Source organism: Pseudoliparis swirei, chromosome 19 (genome assembly GCF_029220125.1).
Source record: "Pseudoliparis swirei isolate HS2019 ecotype Mariana Trench chromosome 19, NWPU_hadal_v1, whole genome shotgun sequence".
NCBI lineage: Eukaryota > Metazoa > Chordata > Actinopteri > Perciformes > Liparidae > Pseudoliparis > Pseudoliparis swirei.
Genome location: NC_079406.1, coordinates 16192882 through 16218805, shown reverse-complemented (window position 1 = coordinate 16218805; position 25924 = coordinate 16192882). Strand labels below are relative to the sequence as shown.

The window sequence follows — 25924 nt, the reverse complement described above, 5'->3', positions numbered from 1 at the left end:
CGCATCCAGACACTACTCGCTCACCCTGGGTCGCTCCAGGAGGCTTTGGAGTCAGCAACGGAGAGAGATGCTGTGTGCTGGCGCCATGGGTAAAGTGGTTGAAAAAGCACCAAAAGGGCGCGCTGCTTGTGAGACGGAAAGGGAGTTGGCGCAGCCTGCCTGGGTGGGGGAGCTAACCCAGCTAGTGAGGGCTGCCACTTCGAGAGATGAGAGGCAAGACAAGCCACGACCAAGAGTCTGCTGGGGGTGTGGCCAGCCTGGCCACCTGATCCGACACTGCCCCCGTTCCACCGCGAACAAGGGAAACGAGCCGGGGACCGCATAATCGGGACGATGCGGACCCCTGGCACTCTGTCCCAGCCCCCTCTAATTAACAAAGCTACGCAACAGTCCGACCAAATAAGGGCAACCAGACCACCGGAGGATTTTGATGGTCAGCTAGAGCGACTAGTGGTGCTGGGTCGAACATGGATAGGAGACTGTTGGTATGCAATGCTCACCATTGGAGGGACATGCTGCTCTGCACTGGTAGACACAGGTTCGTCAGCAACCCTGGTGAGGCCCGATGTGGTGACAAATGGAACTGATATTTTTCCCACTATCGTGAAACTGCAGTCAGTCACCGGGGAGCGAACTCCTATGGTTGGGGAAGCAATAGTGACTCTGGGCCTGGGGAAAAAGTCTATCCGCTGCCCGGTGTGGGTTGCTAACCTGGAGGACTGTATACTGGGACTGGATGTTCTCGGGGCATTGGACTGTGTCATCGACACAAAGAGAGGAACTCTCACGTTCCCTGATGGTCATGTCATCCAGATGTGGTGCCAGCCACCCCGGCCTGGCTGTATTGCGACCCACACCATTGCCACGCTGACGGCTGAGACAACAAATGATGCTGCCCCTAGCTGCATCCCTTCAGATGAGCTATCCACACTGCCCTCCACCCTGCCCGCTGCTGAGTTGCACCCACCCCCAGCCTCGGTCCGGCCAGCTACAAGTCCACACACACAGGTGACAAACGCCTCTCCACCTGACGACAGTGAAAGAGTCTTGGCAGTGAAGGAGGTCTGGCAGGCAAACTGTGGTGGTCTGACTCCTAGCGAACAAGACCTGTTGTGGCAGCTGCTTCTTGAGTTCAAGGACTGTTTTTCAATGTCGGAGGACGATGTGGGCCGCACAGATCTCATCCAGCATGACATCGAAACAGGAGATGCACGGCCGATTAGGATGAGACCTCGACGCCTCCCACTGGCCAGGCAGGCTGCGGCAGACAAAGCCCTGCAAGAGATGCAGCGAGGTGGAATCATCGAGCCTTCCACCAGCCCCTGGGCCTCGGCGATCGTCATGGTCCCCAAAAAGCAGAAGGAGGCGTGGCGTTTCTGTGTGGACTTCAGGCCCCTCAACAAAGTGACAAAAAAGGACTCCTACCCCCTTCCACGCATCGACGAGGCCCTCGACACGGTGGCAGGGTCAGCCTGGTACTCCTCTTTGGACCTGCGGAGCGGGTATTGGCAGGTCCCTCTCAGCCCTGAAGCAAGGGCCAAAACTGCCTTCATCACTAATGGGGGCTTGTGGCAGTTTAAAGTCCTTCCGTTTGGCCTCTGCAATGCTCCTGCCACGTTCGAGAGGCTAATGGACAGGGTACTCGCTGGTATCCCTCGGCAGGAGTGTGTTGTGTACCTGGACGACATACTGGTGCATGGTGACTCCTTCCAGGCGGCTCTCGAGGCCCTGAGGCGGGTGCTGGAGAGAGTGGCAGCAGCAGGTCTAAAGCTGCACCCACAGAAATGCTCCTTCATGCAACGGGAGGTCACATTTCTGGGACACAAGCTTGGGGGCGGCGGTGTCGGCACCATGGATGATAAAGTGCAGACGGTGAGGGATTGGCCTACCCCAACACTGTGCAGGACCTGAAAAGCTTCCTGGGCCTGGCCTCCTACTATAGGAAGTTTGTGAGGGGTTTTTCCTGCATAGCTGTACCACTATTCCGCCTGCTGCAAAAAGGGGTGGTGTTTGATTGGACAGAGGAGTGCCATGCAGCGTTCACTTCACTGCAGAGAGCCCTTGTGGAGGCCCCAGTCCTCTCACCGCCTGACCTCACCCTGCCTTTTATCCTCGACACGGACGCCAGTAATGCAGGCGCAGGTGCTGTGCTGGCCCACGTGACTCCTGAAGGAGAGAGAGTGGTGGCGTATCACAGCAGACAGTTCAACAAGGCTGAACGCCGCTACTGTGTCACGAGACGGGAGCTGCTTGCTATGGTCTGTGCCATCCGACATTTCAGATATTACCTTGGGGGCCTCCACTTCACAGTCCGGACCGACCACTCTGCCTTACAGTGGCTCATGTCTTTTAAGGAGCCAGAAGGCCAGCTGGCACGCTGGATTGAGGAGCTACAGGCGATGATTTCACTGTGGTCCACAGACCGGGGCACGCCACGGAAATGCTGACGCTTTCACGCCGGCCTTGCAGCGCTGAGGGCTGCAACTACTGTGAGAAAAGAGAGGCGAGGAAGAAGAGCGGCTGCAACCTGATGTGAAATGTGCTGCCGTGGGACCGGTGGGCACGCCAGCAGGCCATGGACTGACAGCTGTGGACGCAGCAGAGTGGGGTGCAAACAGGAAGAGGATGTCGACATAAGGCCAGTGCTCGCTTGGGTGGGATCCCAACAGCGACCACCTTGGGAGAGGTTACCATGTGTTCTCGAGCCACAAAGGGACTCTGGTCAATTTTTCAAGCCCTGCGACTGCGTGATGGTGTCCTGCAGAGGGGGTGGAAAGAGCCGGCGACTGGAGAGACACGGTGGCAAGTGGTGGTGCCCAGGGCTCTGAGAGAGACAGTGCTCCGGGCAATGCATGGAGCTCCGGGATCTGGTCACTTCGGCGTTACGAAGACCCTCCGTCGCCTCCGCCAGGGGTTCTACTGGGGCCAACATAGGCGGGATGTGGAGGACTACTGCCGCCGCTGCGACAGCTGCACAGCGAAGAAAGGCCCTGCAGACAGATCTCATGCCCAGCTCCAGCAGTTTCCGGCTGGGTGTCCCATGGAGAGGGTGGGGATTGATGTTCTTGGACCGTTTCCTCACTCAGAGGGGCAACCGTTATATCCTCACTGCCATGGACTATTTTACTAAGTGGCCCGAAGCGTACTGCATGCCGAACCAGGAGGCGGAGACGATTGTGGATGCTCTGGTGGGGGGAATGTTCAGCAGATTTGGGGCCCCTGAAGTCATCCACACAGATCAGGGCAGAAACTTTGAGTCCCGTGTCTTCGCCGCCATGTGTGACAAACTGGGATCCCACAAGACCCGCACTACACCCCTCCATCCACAGAGCGATGGGCTGGTCGAGAGATTCAACCGCACGCTGGCACAACAGCTGGCCATTGTGGCAGCTAAACATCAACGCGACTGGGACGACCACGTGCCTCTGGTGCTGATGGCTTACAGGTCTGCGGTGCAGGACTCCACTTCCTGCTCTCCTGCCCTTCTCATGCTCGGCAGAGAAATCCGGACGCCAGGGGAGATGATGATGGGGAAACCTCCTGACGCCCCTGCGGGTCCCCCGGGGCTCGACTATGCTCGGAAACTCCAGGACCGCTTGGAGTCGGCCCACGAGTTTGCCAGGAACCAGATGCGCAGTGCGGGCGTAAGGCAGAAGAGGAACTACGATGTGCACGTCAGAGGACGACATTTTGAAGTCGGAGAGCTGGTCTGGGTGTATAGCCCTCAGAGGAAGAAGGGCAGGTGCCCAAAGCTCGATAGTGAGTGGGTGGGGCCCTGCCGAGTCCTGGAGAGACTTGGAGAGGTGGTGTACAGGGTCCAACTGCCACCACGAGGAAGGAAAGTCGCTCTGCATCGAGACAGGCTGGCCCCTCAGGGCACATCCACCCCATCAGGACAAGAGCCTGGGGCACGGGGAACCCTGGACTCAGCCCAGACTACCCCCCAAACCCTTCCCAATGGGCCCAGCCTTTCGGCCGCCCCTTCACAGACTCTTAGTGTCCCTGGCCCCGCCCCTCCCTTCACATCCCCTGCCCTTGGTCCCAGCGTCCCCTTAACCCCTTTTCCTTCTCCCCAGCGCCGACGGCAGCCTCAGAGGAACCGCAGGCCCCCTGACCACCTGAGAGACTTTGTTTGCCCCCTCGGGGGCGAGGGACTTTGTGGGGGGAGGGTAGTGTAACGGACTGAGGGAATGTTATGTTATAAATGTTATGTTCCGGATGTAAGTGAACGCCTCACGAGCTGGTAGCTGGGAGGCGTGTCTGTGATTGGACAGCGAGTGATGTTGTTGTGTTGTGTGGTGTTGTGTTACGGCTCGTTCGGAGCAGAGCTATGACCCGGAGCAGACGTGAAGCTGGTTTGGAGGTTTTCACGGCGTTTTGCTGTGGTTTTGGCGTAGGCTACGGCCAACAGTAGCTTGTTCTATGTTCCTTGAATAAACACCCTATAAGCCATCTACGTCTCGTAGCGTTCCTGACCCAGGGTCGCTACAATATTGAAACCCAATTCAGAAACACTTTCTGTACAGTGTGTGAAAGTCTCTCACTGTTTAACTGTTTTGAATGATTGATCCAAGGGAATAAAAAGTTTCGCAAGAGTTGTTCCCCCCTTTGGCTGGAACCCATCTGTTGTACTTCAACAGAAGCAGAAACCTTCCTTGGCTGCACATTTCAGTCATAGCTGCAACAGCTCCAACACTTCAGCAATGTCTTTGGGTAGTATGTAAACTGTAAACCACCGACAAGTCAACACATGAAGCTGCAATCTATACCCTCACAAACAGGACCGGGATACCTGTTTGTTCAGAAAGCTCATCCAGGCCTAAACTGCTTCTTTTGTGACCAAACCATGCAGGAGGAAGTCTATTAAACCTCTAAAAACAATGTAAGTTACTCTAAACTGTGCTGATTTCCACTCTTATACTTGCAAAGTACTTATTTTCAACAAGGTAACATTGCAGTTGTTTTCATGAGAAGATAATGGATAGCTTGGACCCAATGGGAAAATTGATGGTTCAGTACACACCCAAACCACAAAGTGCTTGTGAAGCTGTTATGACTAACTTTTAAACGTAGTGTTTAAAAAACAAATCTGAATACCATTGGATGGTAGTGTATCCACTGTAAGATGGCAAAAGGAAATAAATTAGCATTATTACAATTTGCCATGACAGTTATTATTTTGCTACACTCGGTAGTCATACTGCGTTTTACAGTTTAGCTTTAGTTTGACAACATGCCTCAGTGCCCCACCTCCTGAGTCTGGTAATATGAGCCAGAGGCAACTCTGGGGTTTCACGTCCAAAAGAGCAGGGGCTTTCTGTTTTCCCTCCGCCGTACCTCTCTCTCTCTCTTCCTTCTTGTCACGCACTTTCCTCTCTACTCTCACACGAGCAATCTCTGTTCCAGGGCGACGCAAAAACCCACCGCCAGAAACAACGAATAAATAATCCCCGTAAACAATAATGTCCCGCTTCAATTTAAGGATGTTACTTGCAAGCGTCATTATGGATGCTGTAACATATCTTGCCTCTCCTTGTTTTTTTCCGCTATTTCCCCCTGAGCAGCTTCACCTTTGACCTCCCTTATTACATTCCAGTCCTAAATGACGACGCAGAGTTTTAGTTCACAGAGAAACCTCACACCCCTTTCAGCGCACCAATGGGAACAAACGCCCATGACTCCAAAAACAGAGGTTAAGATACGGCGCTCCCTTTTCTTGCTACTTCAGCTCTCATGTAGTGATGCATTTCTACCACCGTCACGTTTGCGTGCTTTTTTTTATAGCTCCCCTGCTTCATATTCTTTTGTGAGGGGCCTTACATGACTTCCCTGCTTAAGGGAAGGAGAAGCACTATGGGGCTGACTACGGATTTATACTCCTGCCCCTGCTTTTGTTTAGCTTTAGTGTGTGCGTGTCAATGAGGCTGGAAGCCCAAACCCAGACGAGGGTCTCAGGGAAACCCCATAAAACTCGGACGGTGGGACTCTGGATGTGTGGCGGCTGAGTGTTGTGTTCTTCTACGGCCGCCTGACAAAACTTACACGGTCGTGTCTGGACTATTAAGCCCAGATACTGCAGCTGAGCCGTAAACATCTCCAAATGGGAAGAAACCTCTTTGTAAGGACTGTGCGGCCACCACAACAAAGAAATTGCTCATTCTACTGTCTTTTTTAACTTTAGTGTCAGAACGAAAACGCTATAGCCATAGAATAACTTCTTTAGCAATAGCATCTGAGCTTCTTTCAAGAAAACATTGTCAGACTCCCCACCGGTCGCCTCACTCTTTTCCAGATGTGTCTTCCACCACCAGATGCTCAGCACATGCATGCCATGCTTGAAGCTCCTACCGGGGGCTGACAGCCACACAGGGACCGTATGTGGTGAAACAATACAGCCTCTCTCTGTTCCTCTCTCGCCACCACTCCTAGCTGCTGCAACAGCTTTTAAGACCCCCCCCCCCCCCACACACACACACACACACACACACACACACCACCACCACCACCAGCACATGTATGGACATATAAATATGTAGAGCGCAATGAGAGAGGAAGGAAGAAGAAGAGAGAAATAAAGACCAGGGCGAGGACGGTTGGCTGGGCTGAGATAAAAACAAATGTGTTTATTAACTCTGAAGTTGCTAAACACAAATAAGGACCATAAAACAGTTTAGAAGATCGCAGACATTGCGTAAGAAACTTGCCTCAAGAGCTTAAAACTGAAAGTGCCTCCGTCACATTAACTTCATATTTTATAGCCCGATTACGAGGCTTTTGTGGCGCCACTCCTTCAGCAACCAAAGGGTTATTCGCCACCAGCGCTGCTGTAACTGCTGCGGATGGAGTTGAAGTTATTTGCTCAAGTTACAGCCCTCTTCCACCATGATCCACAGGATGGGTGAGTCATGTGTTCAAGGACTGGGGCACTTTGCTGTTGTGGGAACATTTCCATTTTCTGATTTCCATGAGACCACAGAACAAACTAAAATGGCCTCCCTGGTTCAACACGATGGTGGAAGACGGTTGCAGCGGAGCGATCTTGAATCACGTATCGGAGGCTGGAAGAACGAACAGATCTCACGTGAATCCTTTCTTGTGCATCTCAAGTTGGAGAGCAAAACAGGTCCACTCAAGATCAGCTCCGCTTTACAATTCAACATTTAGGATTGATTGTAATCACTACATTTCTACACTTCTCAAGAGGGATATTCAAATAGCTAAAGTCGGTGGTCTTGGCCGATGTGTGCTATTTGACCTGCAGCTATAGACGACACACAGCGCCAAACAAAGAATTAAGTTCTAGCTGAAGTGAAAGGATAAGCCAGGTCTCCAGGTGTGGGAACAAACGGTCCAACGAGAAATCCAAAACTACGATATGGTTGGGCGTGGCTGATTAAACCAAATGATTCATATTCAGTCCAATATTTACTCTATAGGAAAGTATCCTGAAGCTTTAGAAATATTTCTCAAAAGAAAAGTTTAGTTTTCAATTTAGCTATTCAGTCTTATGGGGATATAATTGCTGTATCTGTATGCAGAGAAAACAGCAGACTGGAAACAAGTCTGTTCCTGTTAAATAGTAACGATACCAACTTGCAGAAGTAGGCACCAAAACATGACATTTTTGCCTTCAAGTGGTGGGGTCAAACCGTAAAACATATTTATATCCGCCTGTAAATTAGTCATCCTCAAATAAAATGTGTACAAGGCAAGATATTAATATAATTGAATCAGTCTACATCAATTATATTGTATTCAGTATGGAGAAGTAATGATTTATAACACATTGAAACTCAAGGAAAACTACAAGACATTTAAAGGACGTCAAATTAGATGTTCTTCATAAAATGTTTCTTTGATTCCAGAATCATCAAAACAATGACCCAGTTTGAAGCAGGCGACATTATCTTGTTTGAACAAACCGGAGATCAGACCGATAACTATCTGAAGCTTTCCAGTGTCACGTGTCGGCCTGCCCCCTGGTGGAAGAAGTGCACACGTGCAGCGCTGCGGAGGGCCTTCAGCCCCCAGCAGCTCCTCCCGGCAGTGGAGCAGATCCACGTATTCATCCGCAGCCCCGGCTCTTCTGGATTTGACACCCAACTGAAACGCTCAAGTCTAATCTCTTGCTGTATTGACAGTTGTACGATGTTTTTTTTAAATTGTATTTCTAACTTTATAACTAGCAGTTTTTACTTCTACTTTTGACTGGAGGTCGTAGTTATCATTTTGCACATCAATTTCTTCTGGTTGACAATTAATGTCACTTTTACAGGTGGCACTGACAAGGAACGATTAAATAAATTAAATTCACTATTTAATTGTTAACTCAAACACTTTTTAAAAATGCACAATAAAAACAGACTTAAGACGAGACATCCCATAGATAGCTTGGTGGAAAATGCTTTATTTCACAGGTGAACCCAAAAACCACAAAAACCAACGTCTGGGGCCACTGAGACTATTCACCCCCGCCTTAAACACTGTAATTCAAAGTCATTCTTGCAGTAAAGTAAGCACGTGGTGGCTGAAGGTCCATCCATTGGAAGTGCTGGGAAGCAGCGCAGAGTGCTTTAGTTCAGACGCTCCCGGAGTCCCCTCACTTTAAGATCCTGCCCTCATTGAAGGCTTTACCCACGTGCTTAAAGTCACCCTCCCAGGCCAGGTACTCCTTCACCAAGGTCTTGCACTCCTCGCTTTTTGAATCCAGCTTGCGCCAGTCATATGATTCGTAGTCGATCTGCCAGTCTGGAAATAGCTAGGAGGGGAATAGAAAATATATTTTTAATAAGAGTCTGACGAATTGATAATGCATAACCACAACTAAGGATCAGATGCTTATCCAGTAAAGAATAATTAGACCATCACATGGTGCGCATTGAAAATTGTCAGTGCATGCTTTAACAAATGTAATAATGTCAAGCTATTCAACATTTAAAACAAAGCCTGACTTAAGTCTCATGCAATATGTGCAATTGTGCGCTGCAGTTGAACTTAGTCATGTGACTTAGCCAAGGCAAAAGCATTAAAGAAATCCATCAACCATAAACATCCAATATTTAGATATTGTAACAATCTGTGCCCATAGCATGAATCAGCCTTTAACTCACTAAACGGAGTTGACTGGGATGAACATGGCCTTTAGTTTCTCTCCCCCCGTCAGATTAAGACTAGGTGCCATGAATGCACACCGCCTTGCCCAGACAAGGCACTTCTCAGAATCAAACATGGCGTCATTCAGGAAACACTGGTTTCATGTTTCGCTGCAGCAGTATTCTTTTACAACGTGACACGTAAACAGCCCAAATCAGTTTGTCAAACACTGCATGCATGAGGGCGTCAACCGGTCAGGACATTATGGAAACTGTTCAACCCCATCAAAACTTACAGGGAAGGCCAGCTCCTGGCCTCTGAAGACCCAGATGCCAGAGATGCTGCTGCTGTTGTTGACGCCAAACAAGGCGACACTAGCAAAGGCAGTCTTTCTGAGTTTTTCCAGACGCTGGAACATACCTGTGAAGAACATGGAGGGTTTTAGACATTTTATTAATTAGAAATAAATCAAACATAACATTTGATATAAACAGTGATGTCATCCATCCGATACACATATACACTTCATAAAATATATATTTTTCTGTGCCCATAGCATGAATCAGCCTTTTAACTCACTAAACGGAGTTGACTGGGATGAACATGGCCTTTAGTTTCTCTGCCCCCGTCAGATTAAGACATAGTGCCAGGAATGGACACCGCCTTGCCCAGACAGGGAACCATTTGCTTATTAATTATTTAGAAACATGTGAACCAGTCTTCACTGATAAAATTGAAAATGTTTACACCAATAAAGTACAACTGGTAACATAGTATAACCCTTAAAAAAACATGTTTGACTTTTATTCATGGCGTTTGGTTAATGGGCTGCTGCAGTCTCACCTGAGATCAGGTTGCAGCTCTTGAAGACCTGTGTAAGCTCCTCAGGATATTTGTACTCGGAGTACCAGATGGAGTAACCCTCGTGGTCAAAGTTCTCCCAGAAGTGGGGAATGGCTACTTTGAGGGTGTCTTCGTTGGAATACTTTCTCTTGAACTCATCCATGACGAATGAGCTAGAAAAGAAAAGGGAAAATGATATTAGTCATATATATCCATTACAAAAAATGTAAAAAAATTCTGTATCAGACAACAAAACCACTTCTGCACATGAATTGAAGTTATTTTATCAATATAGGCCACCAATATTTTCAAAAGGAGTTAAAAACGGCATTCGGGCCCTTGTTAAGACATAGCCTTAAACCTAGGTCATACAGCCTTCCATGTTAAGAGTTCTGAATGCTTTTTTAATCTTTCAATGACATCTACACTTCAACCAGTGGCGTGTGATAGACTAACATTGCCCAGTTGAATTGTATTATCCATTTGTTTGACATGTTCTTTTCTTACGATGAGCACCAAACGGATGCTTGCCTTTCAATGTTGTATGGATAGGCTCGTCACTGCAGTTTGACAGCCAAAAGATTAGAGCAAGAAGCACCTGCCAGCAACATTCTGTGAGTTCCTGGTCAGCTGCTCCCATAAATGGGCGTTGTCATAATAGTGTCTGATTTAAAGCTCCCAACAGGCTGATACTAGCAAATGGAGAAGCTTATTTTGGGCCAGTGCTATTCTGATAAAGCCATACTTTCAAATGAGCTGCAGGTTTCACTTCAAATTTCATGGAATTTCCAACGTAGCAGACGACTTTATGGCTTTTAGTTTATTGAGCAGCTCCACGGATTTTCAGCATTGACCCGATTGATTACGCCGACTAATCGCAACAGCTTATGACTTAGTGCCATGAATGAACACCGCCTTGCTTAGACAGGGGATAAACGGTTTCTTACGGACGAGTTTTCAGGGCCGTCAGCCTTTGGATTTAATGTTCAATATGCCATTGGATGCGCCAAATAATCTCCTGAAATGATCAACTGGCAACTTGCAGACTATTGGCTCTCCATAGAATACAGTTGGCCACTGCTGTATTGGCCAACATGCAAGAAAAAAAATGCATAAAATAAAATGCTAACTAATGCTTGAGAAGAACATCAGTAAGATTATTCTACCTCTTTGCCATGAGTGCATAGGGGTCCTTGCTTTTGGGTTCAGCAGCCAAAGCAGCCTCACATTCATCAAGCTCCTCCTCTGCTGGGGCCGGCTTCTTCTCTTCCTTTTTCTTCTTTTCCTGGGGTTTGGCAGCCTCTTTTCCTCCCTTCTCTTTCTTAGGTGGTGCCTCTTTCTTGGGCTGCATTTCAGCAAACTTCTTGGCTGAGAAACAAAACATCGAAACATGTTTTCTGTTAAATTTGGCAAATATTTGGCTTCAATTTTGGACTCAACCAGTAAAAATAAATAAAAAATATTTAAATGAACTACAGTGAGTCTCTTTTCTGTGCCCATAGCATGAATCAGCCTTTAACTCACTAAACTGAGTTGACTGGGATGAACATGGCCTTTAGTTTCTCTTCCCCTGTCAGATTAAGACTAGGTGCCATGAATGGACACCACCTGTTTAAAGAGTTGGCCTTTGTTTCTTTCCGTCTTTGCAGATTAACTGAAATATTGCTAGATGTTAGCTTTGTTATTAAAAGGGTCATTTTCTGTCACTAAAATTCATTCATTAATTTACAGAATTGTAACACTTTAAAAATAAGCAAATGGATGCATTTTCAAATGCAAGGTCTTTGGGTGCAAACCTTTAGTCACCTCATCTTTGCAAAGAAAATATCAATATTCTTTTATTTCGTATACATTTCTCACAAGAGGAGCCCAAACACACAATATCTAAAGTCGCGATAAATGCTGCAAGTCGGGTCTTGCAACATTTCGACGGAGAAAACCTACAGAATACACTTTATAAGTAGATGTATTAGCGGAGGTGTTAGCGGAAGTTAGCAACTTTTTGTTTGGTGCGTTGTGTCTTCACTGACAGTAACATGTTGAAGCCAGGAGACCGCGCTATCTTTGCCGGGCCATGAACACGGTGATTTGCTCCGTTTTTTGTTTGACTACATTTTATTAGTAACAGTTAGGTTAGACTGTCAATCCCTTCGTCTACTCTAGAGGAGACTTCTGGCTTTCTAACGACGTGTTGCATATGCAAATTGAGTCACGCGTAACCCTTACAGAATATAGATGTACATGTTTATAAATATATATGTTGATACATATATTTGTGTGTGTATATATACTACATATCTATGTCTGTGTGTATATGTCCGTATATATATTATTTCGCAATACATCTGCTCCACTTGGAGTCAGTTATATTTTGCAGTGATATTAGGGGTTATTACAGTTCTATACATTGGTATATGTTGAACCATATCAACATGTAAAGGAAAACTCCTTTAGTGTCTCATAATATCATTTGGGTACCATGTGTGCATTTGGAGTCTGCAAATGTCCTTTTTGGCACTCCGCCTGGATCTTTTCACGAAAAACAATGTAGGATGGTCATACTTTGTCCTATCCTCTTCAAATTTGAAGCTGGTGTTTAGTACTAGTGCAATTACACGCCTGTTTTTTAATTTCGTTACATCATTTTAGGCGTTTTTGCTCGAAAATGGGGGTAAAGTGGAAGAGTTTAATGCAAATTTAATTTAATTTTTAGGTGACATGGAAACAGAATACATCCCTTTCAAAAAATGTGTTACACATTCATCTGAAAGATTTTTAATTATCTTTCGAAAGGCTAGTTCACACATCAAATGTGATCCTGTAAATTACACTGCTCCAGCAACATGCTCAATGGGAGTCTTCTGATCTCAATGCCGACTACTCACCATCAAACTGGGCCATCTTTTCACATAGATTGACCTCTCCAAGGACAGTCTTGAATTGGGGCTGATTGACACAAGTGACAAACCAGCGAGTCACGTTGGGGTATGGCTGACGGAAAGAAGGCTCAAGGACCTACAGGGGACACAGTGGTGTTAGGTCTTCCTTGAGGGCATCTCAAATGCAAAATATCATCCATTACACATGTTACTCCAAGAAAAATATATATTGTTAACAGTGTGCATGTCAGACCTGTTTGTAGACCCAGAGCATGGCGCATGCAACAGTGATGTCAGCCAGGCTGACCCTTTCTCCCACTAGGAAGGTACGGGTGTTCAGGTGTTGGTTCAGCATGGCAAGGGCCCTCTTCATGTCCTCCTTGGCCTGCTCTGTGGCCTGGACAGACCCAGACAGAAGAATGACTATGAATAACAACGACGCAACATATAAACTACTACATGTCATGTCTCAACTACAGTGCAAGACACAACTGAAACGGTTACCAGCCTTCCACCACAGCCAAGAAATCATTATTAAGTCTTGAGCTTAAACAGCAAATGCTGAGCTGCAAACCTGCTTGTTGAACTGCATGATGCCCAGAGTGGGGAAAACCCATGCGCTGGCTGGAGGGATGATCTCCGAGTCAGCGAAGCTCACCCACTGCAGCACCTGGGCTGCCGCCTGGGCAGTGGCACCACGCAGTGCATCATTGCTCACTGTGGGTGAAAGGTGAACATATTTAATCATAATGGCATACCACTATATTATGTACACCGACTGCATAAACCAGGCATTTTAGCATTCATGCATGCATGGAAAAGCAGCTTCAAGCGGAGAATAGTTGAAAAGTGTTTTAAAACTACTAATGGCAAGATTATATTTTCCCCATCATTTGCTTCTATGAAAAAAAATATCTGAAAAATACTATAACCAGTAAACTGATATTTTTGGGACGGAATAAAGAAAAGTCTGGAGGTGTGTAGATCAGCTTCTATAACCAAACAAAAGGGATTTGTATATGCAAATGTGGATTTATTTTTCTTATATAGAGAAATGTTTTAATAGCTCAATAACAACTTTCGTTCTTGAGGTTGAATCTGGTCTGTGCCCATAGCATGAATCAGCCTTTAACTCACTAAACTGAGTTGACTGGGATGAACATGGCCTTTAGTTTCTCTTCCCCTGTCAGATTAAGACTAGGTGCCATGAATGGACACCACCTTGCCCAGACAGGGAATAATCAGTTTCTCAAAGAGGAACGTTTTCTGATTGTTGTTCAGGGCCGTCACAGCCTTTGAATGATCAATATGCCATTGAATGCGCCAAATAATTTAAATCTCCTGAAATGATAAACTGGCAATTTGCAGACCATTAGCTCTCTATGGAACATGGTTGCCCACTGCCATAAAATATATTTCCAATAATTTCAATTGTTTGTTCTTATGAAAATACTATGACAAAGTAAACTGATGTTTGGTTGGTTTATAATGAGGTTGAAAATAATTGTGGGAAGTGTAGATCGGCTTCTATAGTCAAACAACGGCGATTTGTATCTGCGAATGTGGATTATCAATGATCTGCAATTAATATTGGCCGCAAAATACACGATCAGGGATCACCACGTTAGATTTGCTTCTTTTGACTGCATTAAATGTTTGTAAGCAGAAACCCATGCATTTGAATCCTTTTGGATTGACTACCACCAGACATTATTTGATCTAAATGTAGCAATTACTCAGCTTCCTTTTAAAACGTAGGGCAAGCAATATATAGGAATAATATTGGATGCACACATAACTGAAAATCAGTTAACCATGAATGACTACAAATACAAACTTACAGTAGTGAGCAATGGCATTACTCTCAAACAGACAGAAACCATCATCTCCCTGGTATGCAGGTACCTACAAACATAGCAGAATTTCAGAATGATTTAAAGACAATCAAGCAGTTTAATGCATAATGCAATGTTGGTAACAACAGATAGGGAAAGTGGGTAAAATCTTTTCACTTGATTACTTTTTATTATTGCTTGCATTAATTGATTGCAGTAAGATTTTTTTTCCGACATTTTAAAAAAGTCCAACATAACTACACTGACCTTGCCCAGTGGGAAGTTGTTGAGGAAGGCAGGAGTGCGGTTCGTCTGCCCAAAGGTGAAGGCAGGAGAATTGCTGGCGACTTTAAGGCAAGCCCCACTGTACTGGGCTGCAATCTGGGCCTTGAAGGCCCGCCAGTTCTCTGGGTACGTGTAGAGAGTCTGGAGAGGGGGAGAAAACAAGAATTGTTTAACTTTAATACACATATAGGCATCACAGCATGTTGAAATGAATTGGGGGCAACTTTAAGAGGTTTCCATGCCAATATCTCAGGACTGTTTGATAACAAAAAGGGATGCATTTAGACCCTATTCTAGTCCCATTACTTTAAAATGAAATACAAAATGTCAATTTAAAAACAAACTGATACATCTAAGAAAATACAAGTGATGACGCGTTGAATAAAGACACAGCACCAGTTTGAGAGAGCTTTGGTGTGGTGGAGTACTCGACACAAATGTGTGATCCTTTCCAAATCTGGACGCACGACCATTTAAAATAAACATGGCAAGAATAGGAGAAGGATGACAAACTTGTCTGCCGAGGCCAAATGTTCGGTAACTAAAGATAACTGCGAACAACTGTGGTTTCAAGCTCGTTTTAAATGCTAAATAATGCTAGCTAGCATTACCGGCAATATAGCCCGCTCCTCTTTGTACAGCTTTAGACAAAGTAGCGCTTCACAAAGTCAGGACCGGTTGGTCGTAGGGCTTTAAACACGGCATGACACGCAAACGTTGTGTGAAATCACTTCCAACAGTACGTGTTACAGCTTGGAGATAGCCACTGTAACGTGGCACAAGGCTGGGTCAGAAGAGGAGCGTCATGCGCTGTGAATGCAACGTCAGGTTAGCAAAAGCTAACCTTAGTTTACATGAAGACTGAATGAAATTATTCGTAAATACACTCGTGAACGGCTACCTAAAGAACCGAAAGCAAGGTTTACGTGAAAGGGAACGTTGTGTCCGTGTAGATGGGGCTGATATTTGTCGGATTGAGTCAGGAAAGTCAAGAGTAAGCCCAAATGTGCCGTCTTTCCATTTTACTCACCCCGGCCGCCATCTTCAGACGAGAGAAAGAAAGAACGAGCGCTCCACTGACGTATTTACGTCCACCAGGCGTGCGCGCACTTTACGTTTCCGCGTTCACGTTTCGCCACGTCACACAGATGCAGTTGAGCATCAAGTCTCTTTGCGGATTAGAAAGGTCAATACACTGACCATGGGGAGACATTCAGAACATGAAAAATGATACAAATATATCACAAATAAAAAAACTTTATTAGTCAGTGTCCAAAAAACAATACATAGGTGATAGAAATTGTGAATGCTACAAAGAAACAATAAATGTTCAGCTTGTATGTCATCTTGCGAAAGATTTAGCAAACATTTCATATTTTGACAGTAATAAAACAAATGTAAGGTGTAGAGCATTATAATAAAATGATGGCGCTATGGGGCTTCTAAACCTGTCACGATACCATATCAAACAGTGTAGAAAATATACATTTTAACAAAATAACTAATCTACGACATAACATGTCCCATGTTAGATGTGCTCCCTCTGGGGCGAATCAGCTCACAAGACCTGGAAATACAGAAGGCAAGTTCAATAATCAATTCTAAAACGTTTTTCTTTAAAGCCCAGCACAACCCAACTGTGAAGCTATATAACATTTTATTATTGTGAAAAATAATTTGACATTAAATACATCTATGCAAGGCATTTAATAAATGCATGCCCTTCTGAAAAACAGATACAGAACCTGTAGAACTATGTTCTGTATAATACTCACCCAGATAATCATCCATGAGGGATCCAATGGCAAACTGAAAAACAAGAGAAAAGCTTGTTTTTAACTTCTCGTATATTAGGATACACGACATCACTTTGATACACTAATGTGTAACATTGGATCCAATGAAGAATAATAACTAAAACAATAACAATAAAAACAAGAACGCTTACAATGTCATTCTTGTCCACTCTTGTTCCCACAATCTTTAGCCTAATCTCATCGTCTTGCTGGATTACAATGTCCTTGAAAAGATGAGAAGAAAACAATGAAGACTCAGGAACTGTAATAAATAATAAAAGGAGCAGTATGCAGCACTACTTTGGAACTACTTTCCATATCGAATTTATGTCATTATACTATTATTTAACTCTTGCTTAACTGTGTTTTCTAAAAAGTACTGTGGTTTACATTTACACTAGCGCTACTATAATCATACCTGCAAACTCATGAGGGGTGAAAAAGGTGACAACGGGGGGTTATTACTAGTAATAACAACTTTACATTGTCATTATATATAATATAGTTGAAGTCATTCATGAACTAACTTCCTTTGTTTTGACTGGTGTGCTCTGCTGAGCTTTGAGTCTGTTCCATGAGTCTGTTCCATGAGTCTGTTCCATGGGTCTGTTCCTTCCTCTACCTGGTTGTTACGATCCTAAAATTATAACTTCTATGATACCTGCCATAAATATCATGATACCTGATACCAGAATTCAATACAATACCATAAATACGATACTGGTATATTTATCTACAGTAGTAATAAAATATAAAAATCATTTTTAAAGCCGAAGACGGTCTCAAAAGCTCCGCAACTTAACGCCACTCGCTGTGAGAGCTGCGCAGCGCATTGTGTGCAGACAGCATTTAACGGAGCGGAGCAGCGCGTGCGCTCTGATCGCTCTCTTAATGAAGTATCGGTGCTAAAAATATGTAAAATCATATCGTTTTTAGTGTACGGGTACTTTGTTAGTATCGATACACCGTGCAACATTACAGCAGTAGATGTAATGGGCTAACATTCAAGCTAAACCGAACCTCCCAAACGCTGTCGACATCTTAACGCTGATTGGCCAAGAGTCGACACGTCCCATCAAAGATGTTTTATTGCGATAGCACCACATTGCATTGTCTTCGTGTCTCACTCCAATCTCATAAACGCCGGCCAGCCAGTTGAGCCCCCCCCCCCCCCCTACCCCAAAACAACAACTCTTCGGATCTACACTCTTCACTTGGATGACTTATTTTGATTTTAAAAGGTGACAAGTTTGCAGGTATGTATAATAACCTGGAATTGTACGTGTTCATTTATTTTAAAACGTTCTCAAAGGCAAAGCAAGGAAAATATCTGGTGAATATCAATTTAATTAAAAACTACTCCAGCTGGTAATATGTAATAATGAATGAATAGTCTTACCTCATCAACTGTCTTATAACAAGGAGGATTGGAGTTGGGGTCGAACTCCATTTCTGAAGGGATGGACTGCAAAAACAAAGATGAAAAGAGTGAGATAATGAGATCACAAGATAGTTGACTTTTTAAAAAGGTAGATACAACAACAATATCTTGGAACAGGAATTAGCTGACATCTTATTAATTGGCCTCATCAATCAAGTATCAATTAATAAATACCTAAATAAAAAGGTGACATTAATCTCAAACTATCAGACTCAATGTAATTAGAAAAATAATCTGGAACTGAACATCAAAGCATACATTTATTTTGAAAGAACAAAAGTGTAAGGTGTCTTGACAACATCAGTCAAAGTTCATGACATGCTTTAGTTCTGTCAGAAAATGTACATATGCAGTTTTTAATAAACAATGTTTTCGTCATTCCAAGTCAATCATTAGTAAAAGAACATACTGTGTGTAATTCGATTGACTACATCAGGGGTGCTCACACTTTTTCAGTACGCGAGCAACTTATAAAATGACCAAGTCAAAACGATCTACCTACGGGGGGGGGGGGGGGGCAAGTGACTTTTTATTTGCTCCGTCCCGATACACATCTTGAAGCCTCGTTCACAATTTTTATACAAGATATTTATAATTTGATGCCGACTCACGTGGCGAGAGATGAAGCAAGACATGGGGCCGATTTCTGTGAACAATCCAACCTGCAAGAAAGAGAAAAATATAGGTTTCATTTATATAAAAGACACAAAAGTAAAGAATATCCCTTATTAGCAATTAAACATTTTATATGTAATCAAAACATACTACTGTAGAAGCATAAACTCTCCAGTGGAGGCACATTTACCATCATAAAGTTAAAAGATGTGATCTATATCAGTAGAGAACTTACAAAATTATGTGAAAAGTAGTGCCGTGTCAAGATGATGTATTTCACATGCCATCATATACAATGCTCCATCTTAAATATCTTCATATTGGCCTGTAAGCAGTATTGTCCCATACCTTGTTGACCTGAGTGACCACAGCATCAACCACCTCCCCTTTAAATGGGCGGAACACAATGGCCTTGTACTTGACTGGGTAGAGGACAAACCCTCTCCCCGGTTGTATTACACCTGCTCCAATGTTGTCTATGGTGGTGACTGCGATGACAAAGCCATACCTGATGGAGGGTCACACATAAATCAATGACATGCGCATGTAGGAATATAATTGCAAAGTTAATAACTTCCATATGTTGTTGAATACTGTCTTGATGCCTTAAAGGGTGTCAAAAATATCGACCCTGATCTTTGAATGTGTTTTTTTAACTGCCAAGTCAAAGGTTTTAAGCAAAGTCTTCCAGAGGCAATATTTTAAAATGACGAAAGGGAAACAGAAGTATTTCAAATCATTCCACACGTTGTCAAATTGAGACAGAAATGTCCATTTCTGTATTTCTGCCTATTCCTGAAAGTGTACACACACAAGCACACATGTGTTGTTACTTTAGAAACATATGCAACAACCTAATATAGTTACACAACATTCCACTGAAATGACAGATTAACGCAATGGCCTCAATTTATGTGTAGATGTAACTGCACAATATTCACAATATATACTCACTTGCCAGTGCAGGTACCCTCCACTTCTGTGAAAAGCTTTTGCTTCACAGTGTTGAGGAGGTTAGGGCCAAAATACCTCGGATGTAGTAAGATTTCATGCTCCAAAGATATCTGATAACACAAACAATACATGCATTACAAGACAACGCTTATACTGATAATGCAGGTTGCACAATGTTATATTTAATATGCTGTTTTAAGGTATCCTACGGAGGCCGATACGTTGCATCTGGTTGATCAAAGACGAGAGAGTCGGTGGTGTGACTGCCTGGCTATAAAACTACTACGCTCGGGTACTTTCAACAACCACGGTAACCGATCAAGCGAGGCACACATTGATAAAACCCCAATACTCTGCTCATAGACGGTATATACACGGAGGGTATTACACATACTTACATGGTAAAACATGTTGCAGTAATGATCGATTCGTGCCAGATAAATTAACTTTAAAAAAAAAAGAAATTATCCAAAGCGTATTGACATAAAGCGCCGCTCATTTGCGACAGTTCCTTGCTCAGTCACTTCCGGGTCACGGGGGTAGATCGATGGGCTTTTGTTGCTACCAGTTCACCCAATACTGACTCCTGGCGACGAGGAGGGGTATTGCATGAGAGCGGGGACAGGTGTGTACAGAGTTTAGAATTGAAACCTCAAGTTGCAAAACTCTCGCGATTAGGTTGGGTTTGTTGCAAGTCGTGGGTACAGGACCCTGCAAATAAGCTTAAGTCACGCCCCTGTCTTGAAATCCCACCTCCTTACAGTTTATAAAAAAGGGGATGCCACACATTCGACAAAAACAATGGGAAGAAAACAGAGGCAGGTTTCTAAAATGTTATCTGTATACAGCCAGCATTGCAGCAGGAGCCAAATACAAGAAGGGATAGGAGCAACAATGTGTTCCCAACTAAGCAGAGACTGGCAGGTCACTGTGGATACAATCGCTGGGATGGCGATGGTGGCTAAGCATCCAGCTGGCAAACACAGCTGTGGGGATGAAGACATTGTGAAGCACGCCTTGATGGGGACCAACTACCACAGAGAGAAGGAAGCATAATATGCTTTAAGTCAAATTGTCACCGTCAAAAATGTGAAACAACGTAATTAAAATGTTCAACATTGTACTAGATTCTATATAACAATGTGAATCACAAAATTGAGCTCGACAAATGAACCGTGGAGGGCAGCGATATGCTGTGGCTGCGTCTAGTCTTCTTCTTCTTCTTTTTAAGTTTTTTGGCGGATGGCATCCAGTGAACGGTGCATTTCCGCCACCTGCTGTAGTGGAGTGTGGACCAGAGTACCCTATCCCCTTACAAAACCAAACAAACAAAAACCAAACTCAAAACAAAAAATATATATATATATATATACCCACAAAACAAAAGCAATAAAACAAACAAAACAAAAGGGAGATTCAAAAATGTCAGTGCTTTAAATTCTATTACTTAATCCTGTTTCTTTCAAATATTGTAATACCTGTCCTGCCCCCAAATTTAACGCATCTGTTAGATTTAGTTCCTCCACTCCCAGCTTCCTCTTCAACCTGTGTCTCTCAAGCGTGTATTTCTGACAATGACAAATTATATGTTCTACAGATTCTGGTACTTGACAGTGCTCACATAGTCCTGTTGGGTGTTTATTTACGCGATGCAGTGTTTTGTTCAGCCTTGTGTGCCCGATCCTCAGCCTGGTCTTCCTGCGTCTAGTCTGCCGCAAATTAAACTGAAAAAGAAGACATTCTATGGGCGTGACTCCATCCGACTCTCTGATTGGCTGTTTGACTGGGCTGAGGCTATCAACAATAGATATCAAGGAAGTAAACTTCCGTGGTCAACCTGGGAAGACTTTATCAAACAAACGTTAATCGAGCAGGACAAGCAAGGTGTTGGACGCTCCCTCCAGCTAATGCGAACAAAATGGCGAGTAATCTCGTCTCAAAGTTAATTCGTCCCCATACGTTCACACAGCTGGTACGTTATCGAGTACGTGCTACTCCGCTCTGCTGGTGCTGTTTCCGTTTGACTCGTGTGACTCCTGTCTCCCTCCCGTCCAGGCGCGGCTCCGGTCGGTCTGCGTGCCTCGGCAGAAGGCAGCGGGGGTCCGGCTGTTGTCCAGCGATGCGCCACCGGAGAACATCAGTCGCTATCCAGTACCGTACAAGAAAGATTTGCCTTATGATATTGTAGAGCTCATGGATGAAGTGGAGTCAAAGGTATAACAAAATAAAAGAAAACGATAATTATTCGAGGCATTCAACTCTGATGATTGACTCTTATTTTAACTGCTTGAACTTCACGTTTCCTTCTTTCCAGGGGGGCTTTTTGCCCAATGTCTTCAAAGCCCTTTCTCATAGACCAGCAGAGTTCAGAGCCTTCTTTGCTTACTACAATGAGCTGATGAACAAAGAGACAGGTGTGTCTTTGCTGTGTTTCTCTCTGGTGGTAAATGTAATTTGTCTTCATTTCGTAAGCAGTATGCAGACTGGTTTTACTGGGCTGCACCCTGTTTGGCTTGCAGCACTGTGGGGTCTGGCGTGTAATCCGTGTCAGAGTGGAGAGGTGATCAGACATGCAGATTCAATAATGCAAACCGCATCTTGTCTTTCATAGAGTCTCTAGCTTTCAGGCCACTTTGGCTCTCTGCACACATCATTTACATGTTTATCCTTGAGTTGGGACGTAATGAAGTGTAAGAGCGGTGTACATTTCAGCCTGGCTGCTGCATGGTCGTATGAATGGTTTAAATAAAGTCACCAATTGGGTTTGGCAACAAAGACTGAGTGGGCACGGCTGTTGGCTGATAAAGTAAAATCTCGTCGTCATAGTCGGAGGGTCATAATCTGCAGAACACCTTTTGGTAAAACAAAATGTTTGGTTCTATTTCCCTTATTACCTTCGCATTGAAAATGCCGGAAGGTTATGTTTTGATCGCCGTGTATTTATTTATTTATTTGTATGCGTGTTATTCGCAAATCTCAAAAAGTATTGAACCGAATCGCATGAAATTTGGTGGGATGATTGTTTATTATCCGGGGACCAGTTGATTAGATTTTGGGATCGATCGGGTCAAAGGTCAAAGGTCATGAACAGGTCAAAATCTTTCGCAGAACTCAAAAAGTATTGAACCGAATCGCATGAAATTTGGTGGGATCATTGTTTATTATCCGGGGACCAGTTGATTAGATTTTGGGATCGATCGGGTCAAAGGTCAAAGGTCATGAACAGGTCAAAATGTTCTTGAATCGCCTGAAATTTGGTGGGATGATTGGTTATTATCCGGGGACCATTTGATTAGATTTTGGGATCAATCGGGTAAAAGGTCAAGGTCATGGAAAGGTCAAACTCTTTTTTTACCATAGCACGATACATTTTTGTCCAATTGGCATGCAACTAATGCCAAAATGTTCATAATTCAATGCCCAATCTTGTGATATGCGAAGGTATGCGCTCTACCGAGTGCCCATTCTAGTTTCATTTTGTTTTAAACTCCAATTGCACTTTATTGTTTTTACATTTTCGTGAAGTAAAACTGAACAGGTGCTTAGTTATTGGATAACCACTATGTGGCTTTTTACCTTCATTACCTTCGCATTGAAAATGCCGGAAGGTTATGTTTTGATCGCCATTTATTTATTTCTTTATTTGTATGCGTGTTATTCGCAAATCTCAAAAAGTATTGAACCGAATCGCATGAAATTTGGTGGGATGATTGTTTATTATCCGGGGACCAGTTGATTAGATTTTGGGATCGATCGGGTCAAAGGTCATGAACAGGTCAAAATCTTTCGCAGAACTCAAAAAGTATTGAACCGAATCGCATGAAATTTGGTGGGATGATTGTTTATTATCCGGGGACCAGTTGATTAGATTTTGGGATCGATCGGGTCAAAGGTCAAAGGTCATGAACAGGTCAAAATCTTTCGCAGAACTCAAAAAGTATAGAACCGAATCGCATGAAATTTGGTGGGATGATTGTTTATTATCCGGGGACCAGTTGACTAGATTTTGGGATCGATCGGGTCAAAGGTCAAGGTCAAAGGTCATGAACAGGTCAAAATGTTCTGAATCGCATGAAATTTGGTGGGATGATTGGTTATTATCCGGGGACCATTTGATTAGATTTTGGGATCAATCGGGTCAAAGGTCAAGGTCATGGAAAGGTCAAACTTTTTTTACCATAGCACGATACATTTTTGTCCAATTGGCATGCAACTAATGCCAAAATGTTCATAATTCAATGCCCAATCTTGTGATATAAGAAGGTATGCGCTCTACCGAGTGCCCATTCTAGTTGAAAATGTGGAAGGTTATGTTTTGATCGCCGTGTATTTATTTATTTGTATGCGTGTTATTTGCATAACACAAAAAGTATTAAACCGAATCGCATGAAATTTGGTGGGATGATTGGTTATTATCCGGGGACCATTTGATTAGATTTTGGGATCAATCGGGTTAAAGGTCAAGGTCCAGGTCATGAAAAGGTCAAAATCTTATTTTTACCATAGCACGGTCAATTTTTATCCAATTGGCATGCAACTAATGCCAAAATGTTAATAATTCAATGCCCAATCTTGTGATATGCGAAGGTATGCGCTCTACCGAGTGCCCATTCTAGTTGTTACATGTGTTTAGCCATATTGGCCTTGAAGCAATCACACTCGCAACAAAATCTACTGTGGACAACTCGATCTAACACTAAGCCTCGGCATTCTCAGAGGTGTAAATTGAAACTTTTCAACCACTGTCTTTACTAAAATCAAGTAAATATCAATGTTATTGGCTTCAAAAGGTCACAATAATGTCTGCTGTCTTCCAGGCGGATTGACCAAGGCCGATCGTGAGCTGATTGTAGTCGCTACCAGTGTCCACAACAAATGTCTTTACTGTGTGGTATCCCACAGTGCACTGCACCGCATCTACTCTAAGAAAACTACTCTTTCTGACCAGGTATAAACTTCAATTGATTCTTTTGCCTTTGCTTTGCTTTTTATCATAAAAAATGACTAGTTGTCACAAAAGGGTTAAGTTATACCAGGCATCTTAATCAATCGGAGCATAAGCCTTTTTTCTTTATTCCAAAAAGTTGTATATTTATTTAAATCACTTAATGGCTCATGTTCTACTTCCCTATATTCATGCAGGTTGTTGTTAACTACGAGAATGCAGAGCTGTCACCCCGGGAGACCGCCATGCTGGACTTTGCGATGGCTGTGTGTCGCAGCGACACCGTTACAGAGCAACATTTCCAGGCTTTGGAGGAAGTGGGCTTTGACCGCGAGGATGCGTGGGACATCGCTGCCATCGCTGCTTTCTTCGCCATGTCCAACCGACTCGCCCACCTCACCGACATGAGGCCAAATGTAGAGTTTTATAACATGGGTCGTATACCAAAGGACAAGAGTAAGGACAAAGTGAAAGGGAAGTAGCATTACAGACAAGGTCTTTGGCATTTTAGTAAATGCCTCAAATCAATCAAAAGTCTCCCGTTTTTTGCCGGTCCTCCACTTTGAGCAAAGCATGTCAACTTGAGGATTTTGCAAACTTCCCCTCAGTAGATGTCAATGTTGCTCATTTACATGACCAAGAAGCACGAGAGAGACCCTCTGACTTTGATTTATACCTTGATGTGGCAGACATGATTTGTGTCTAATCTAAAGAATCTTTGATTGTGTGACTTTGACATTTTGAATTGTAGGTGGCTTTGGTTGCCATCCATATATTGGGGAACAGTTGCTTTTTTGCTGCTGGGTGTCCATTGGATATAAATTACTGAAATAGTTGTCTTCTAACTTTCATGTTTGTGTTTTCTGAAACCTAACAACCCAAAACAACAATCTCTTTATTTCCTTGTTCTGTGCTGCTCAATGCATTGTTACAGTTTCTAGGGAATAGTGTAAATAAGTTACTGATATTGCTCACCAAAAAAAGCCTTTCCTTTATCCTTTTTAATAAACTATTTATCTTCATAATATGAAAGAGTTTGCACTTATTTTTCTGACTTTGGAAACAGTTGATTTTTACCAGATCACCTGTATCACCGTCGATGCTGGCAGGACGGTCAGTGGTGAGACAAATACAAATAAAGAGATCACAAGAGGTTGAAGTACTGTGTATCACTACCAGATGGCACCACATCCATGCACATATTTTGTGCATGTGTACGCTGTTAAACTATGATTTAA

At 43.8% G+C, this 25924-nt stretch overlaps 3 protein-coding genes across 4 annotated transcripts; 1 reads left to right on the top strand and 2 right to left on the bottom strand.

The window, feature by feature from the left end:
- Positions 1-8387: 8387 nt before the first annotated feature.
- On the bottom strand, positions 8388-15992 carry eef1g (eukaryotic translation elongation factor 1 gamma). The gene is made up of 10 exons (XM_056439254.1): positions 15966-15992; positions 14918-15076; positions 14657-14720; positions 13390-13532; positions 13069-13212; positions 12822-12951; positions 11103-11304; positions 9937-10109; positions 9389-9513; positions 8388-8758 (listed from the first exon to the last, which is right to left on the bottom strand). The coding sequence occupies exons 1-10, from the start codon at positions 15975-15977 to the stop codon at positions 8600-8602; spliced, it is 1311 nt and encodes a 436-aa protein (XP_056295229.1). The 5' UTR covers positions 15978-15992; the 3' UTR covers positions 8388-8599.
- Positions 15993-16176: 184 nt separating this feature from the next.
- Positions 16177-21042, bottom strand: polr2g (RNA polymerase II subunit G). The gene is made up of 8 exons (XM_056439258.1): positions 20140-21042; positions 19742-19851; positions 19136-19295; positions 18784-18834; positions 18131-18196; positions 16884-16955; positions 16711-16744; positions 16177-16502 (listed from the first exon to the last, which is right to left on the bottom strand). Exons 1-8 carry the CDS (start codon positions 20149-20151, stop codon positions 16489-16491), a joined length of 519 nt encoding a protein of 172 aa, XP_056295233.1. The 5' UTR covers positions 20152-21042; the 3' UTR covers positions 16177-16488.
- Positions 21043-21503: 461 nt separating this feature from the next.
- si:ch211-175m2.5 (uncharacterized protein LOC568697 homolog) lies at positions 21504-25718 on the top strand. 2 transcript variants are annotated; one of them, XM_056439257.1, is made up of 5 exons: positions 21504-21662; positions 21797-21955; positions 22056-22155; positions 24559-24689; positions 24884-25718. In XM_056439257.1, the coding sequence occupies exons 1-5, from the start codon at positions 21660-21662 to the stop codon at positions 25166-25168; spliced, it is 678 nt and encodes a 225-aa protein (XP_056295232.1). In that variant the 5' UTR covers positions 21504-21659; the 3' UTR covers positions 25169-25718. The 2 variants fall into 2 exon arrangements, with proteins under 2 accessions (XP_056295232.1, XP_056295231.1); XM_056439256.1 differs by having other exon boundaries at positions 21506-21713.
- The last annotated feature ends 206 nt before the right edge of the window (positions 25719-25924 follow it).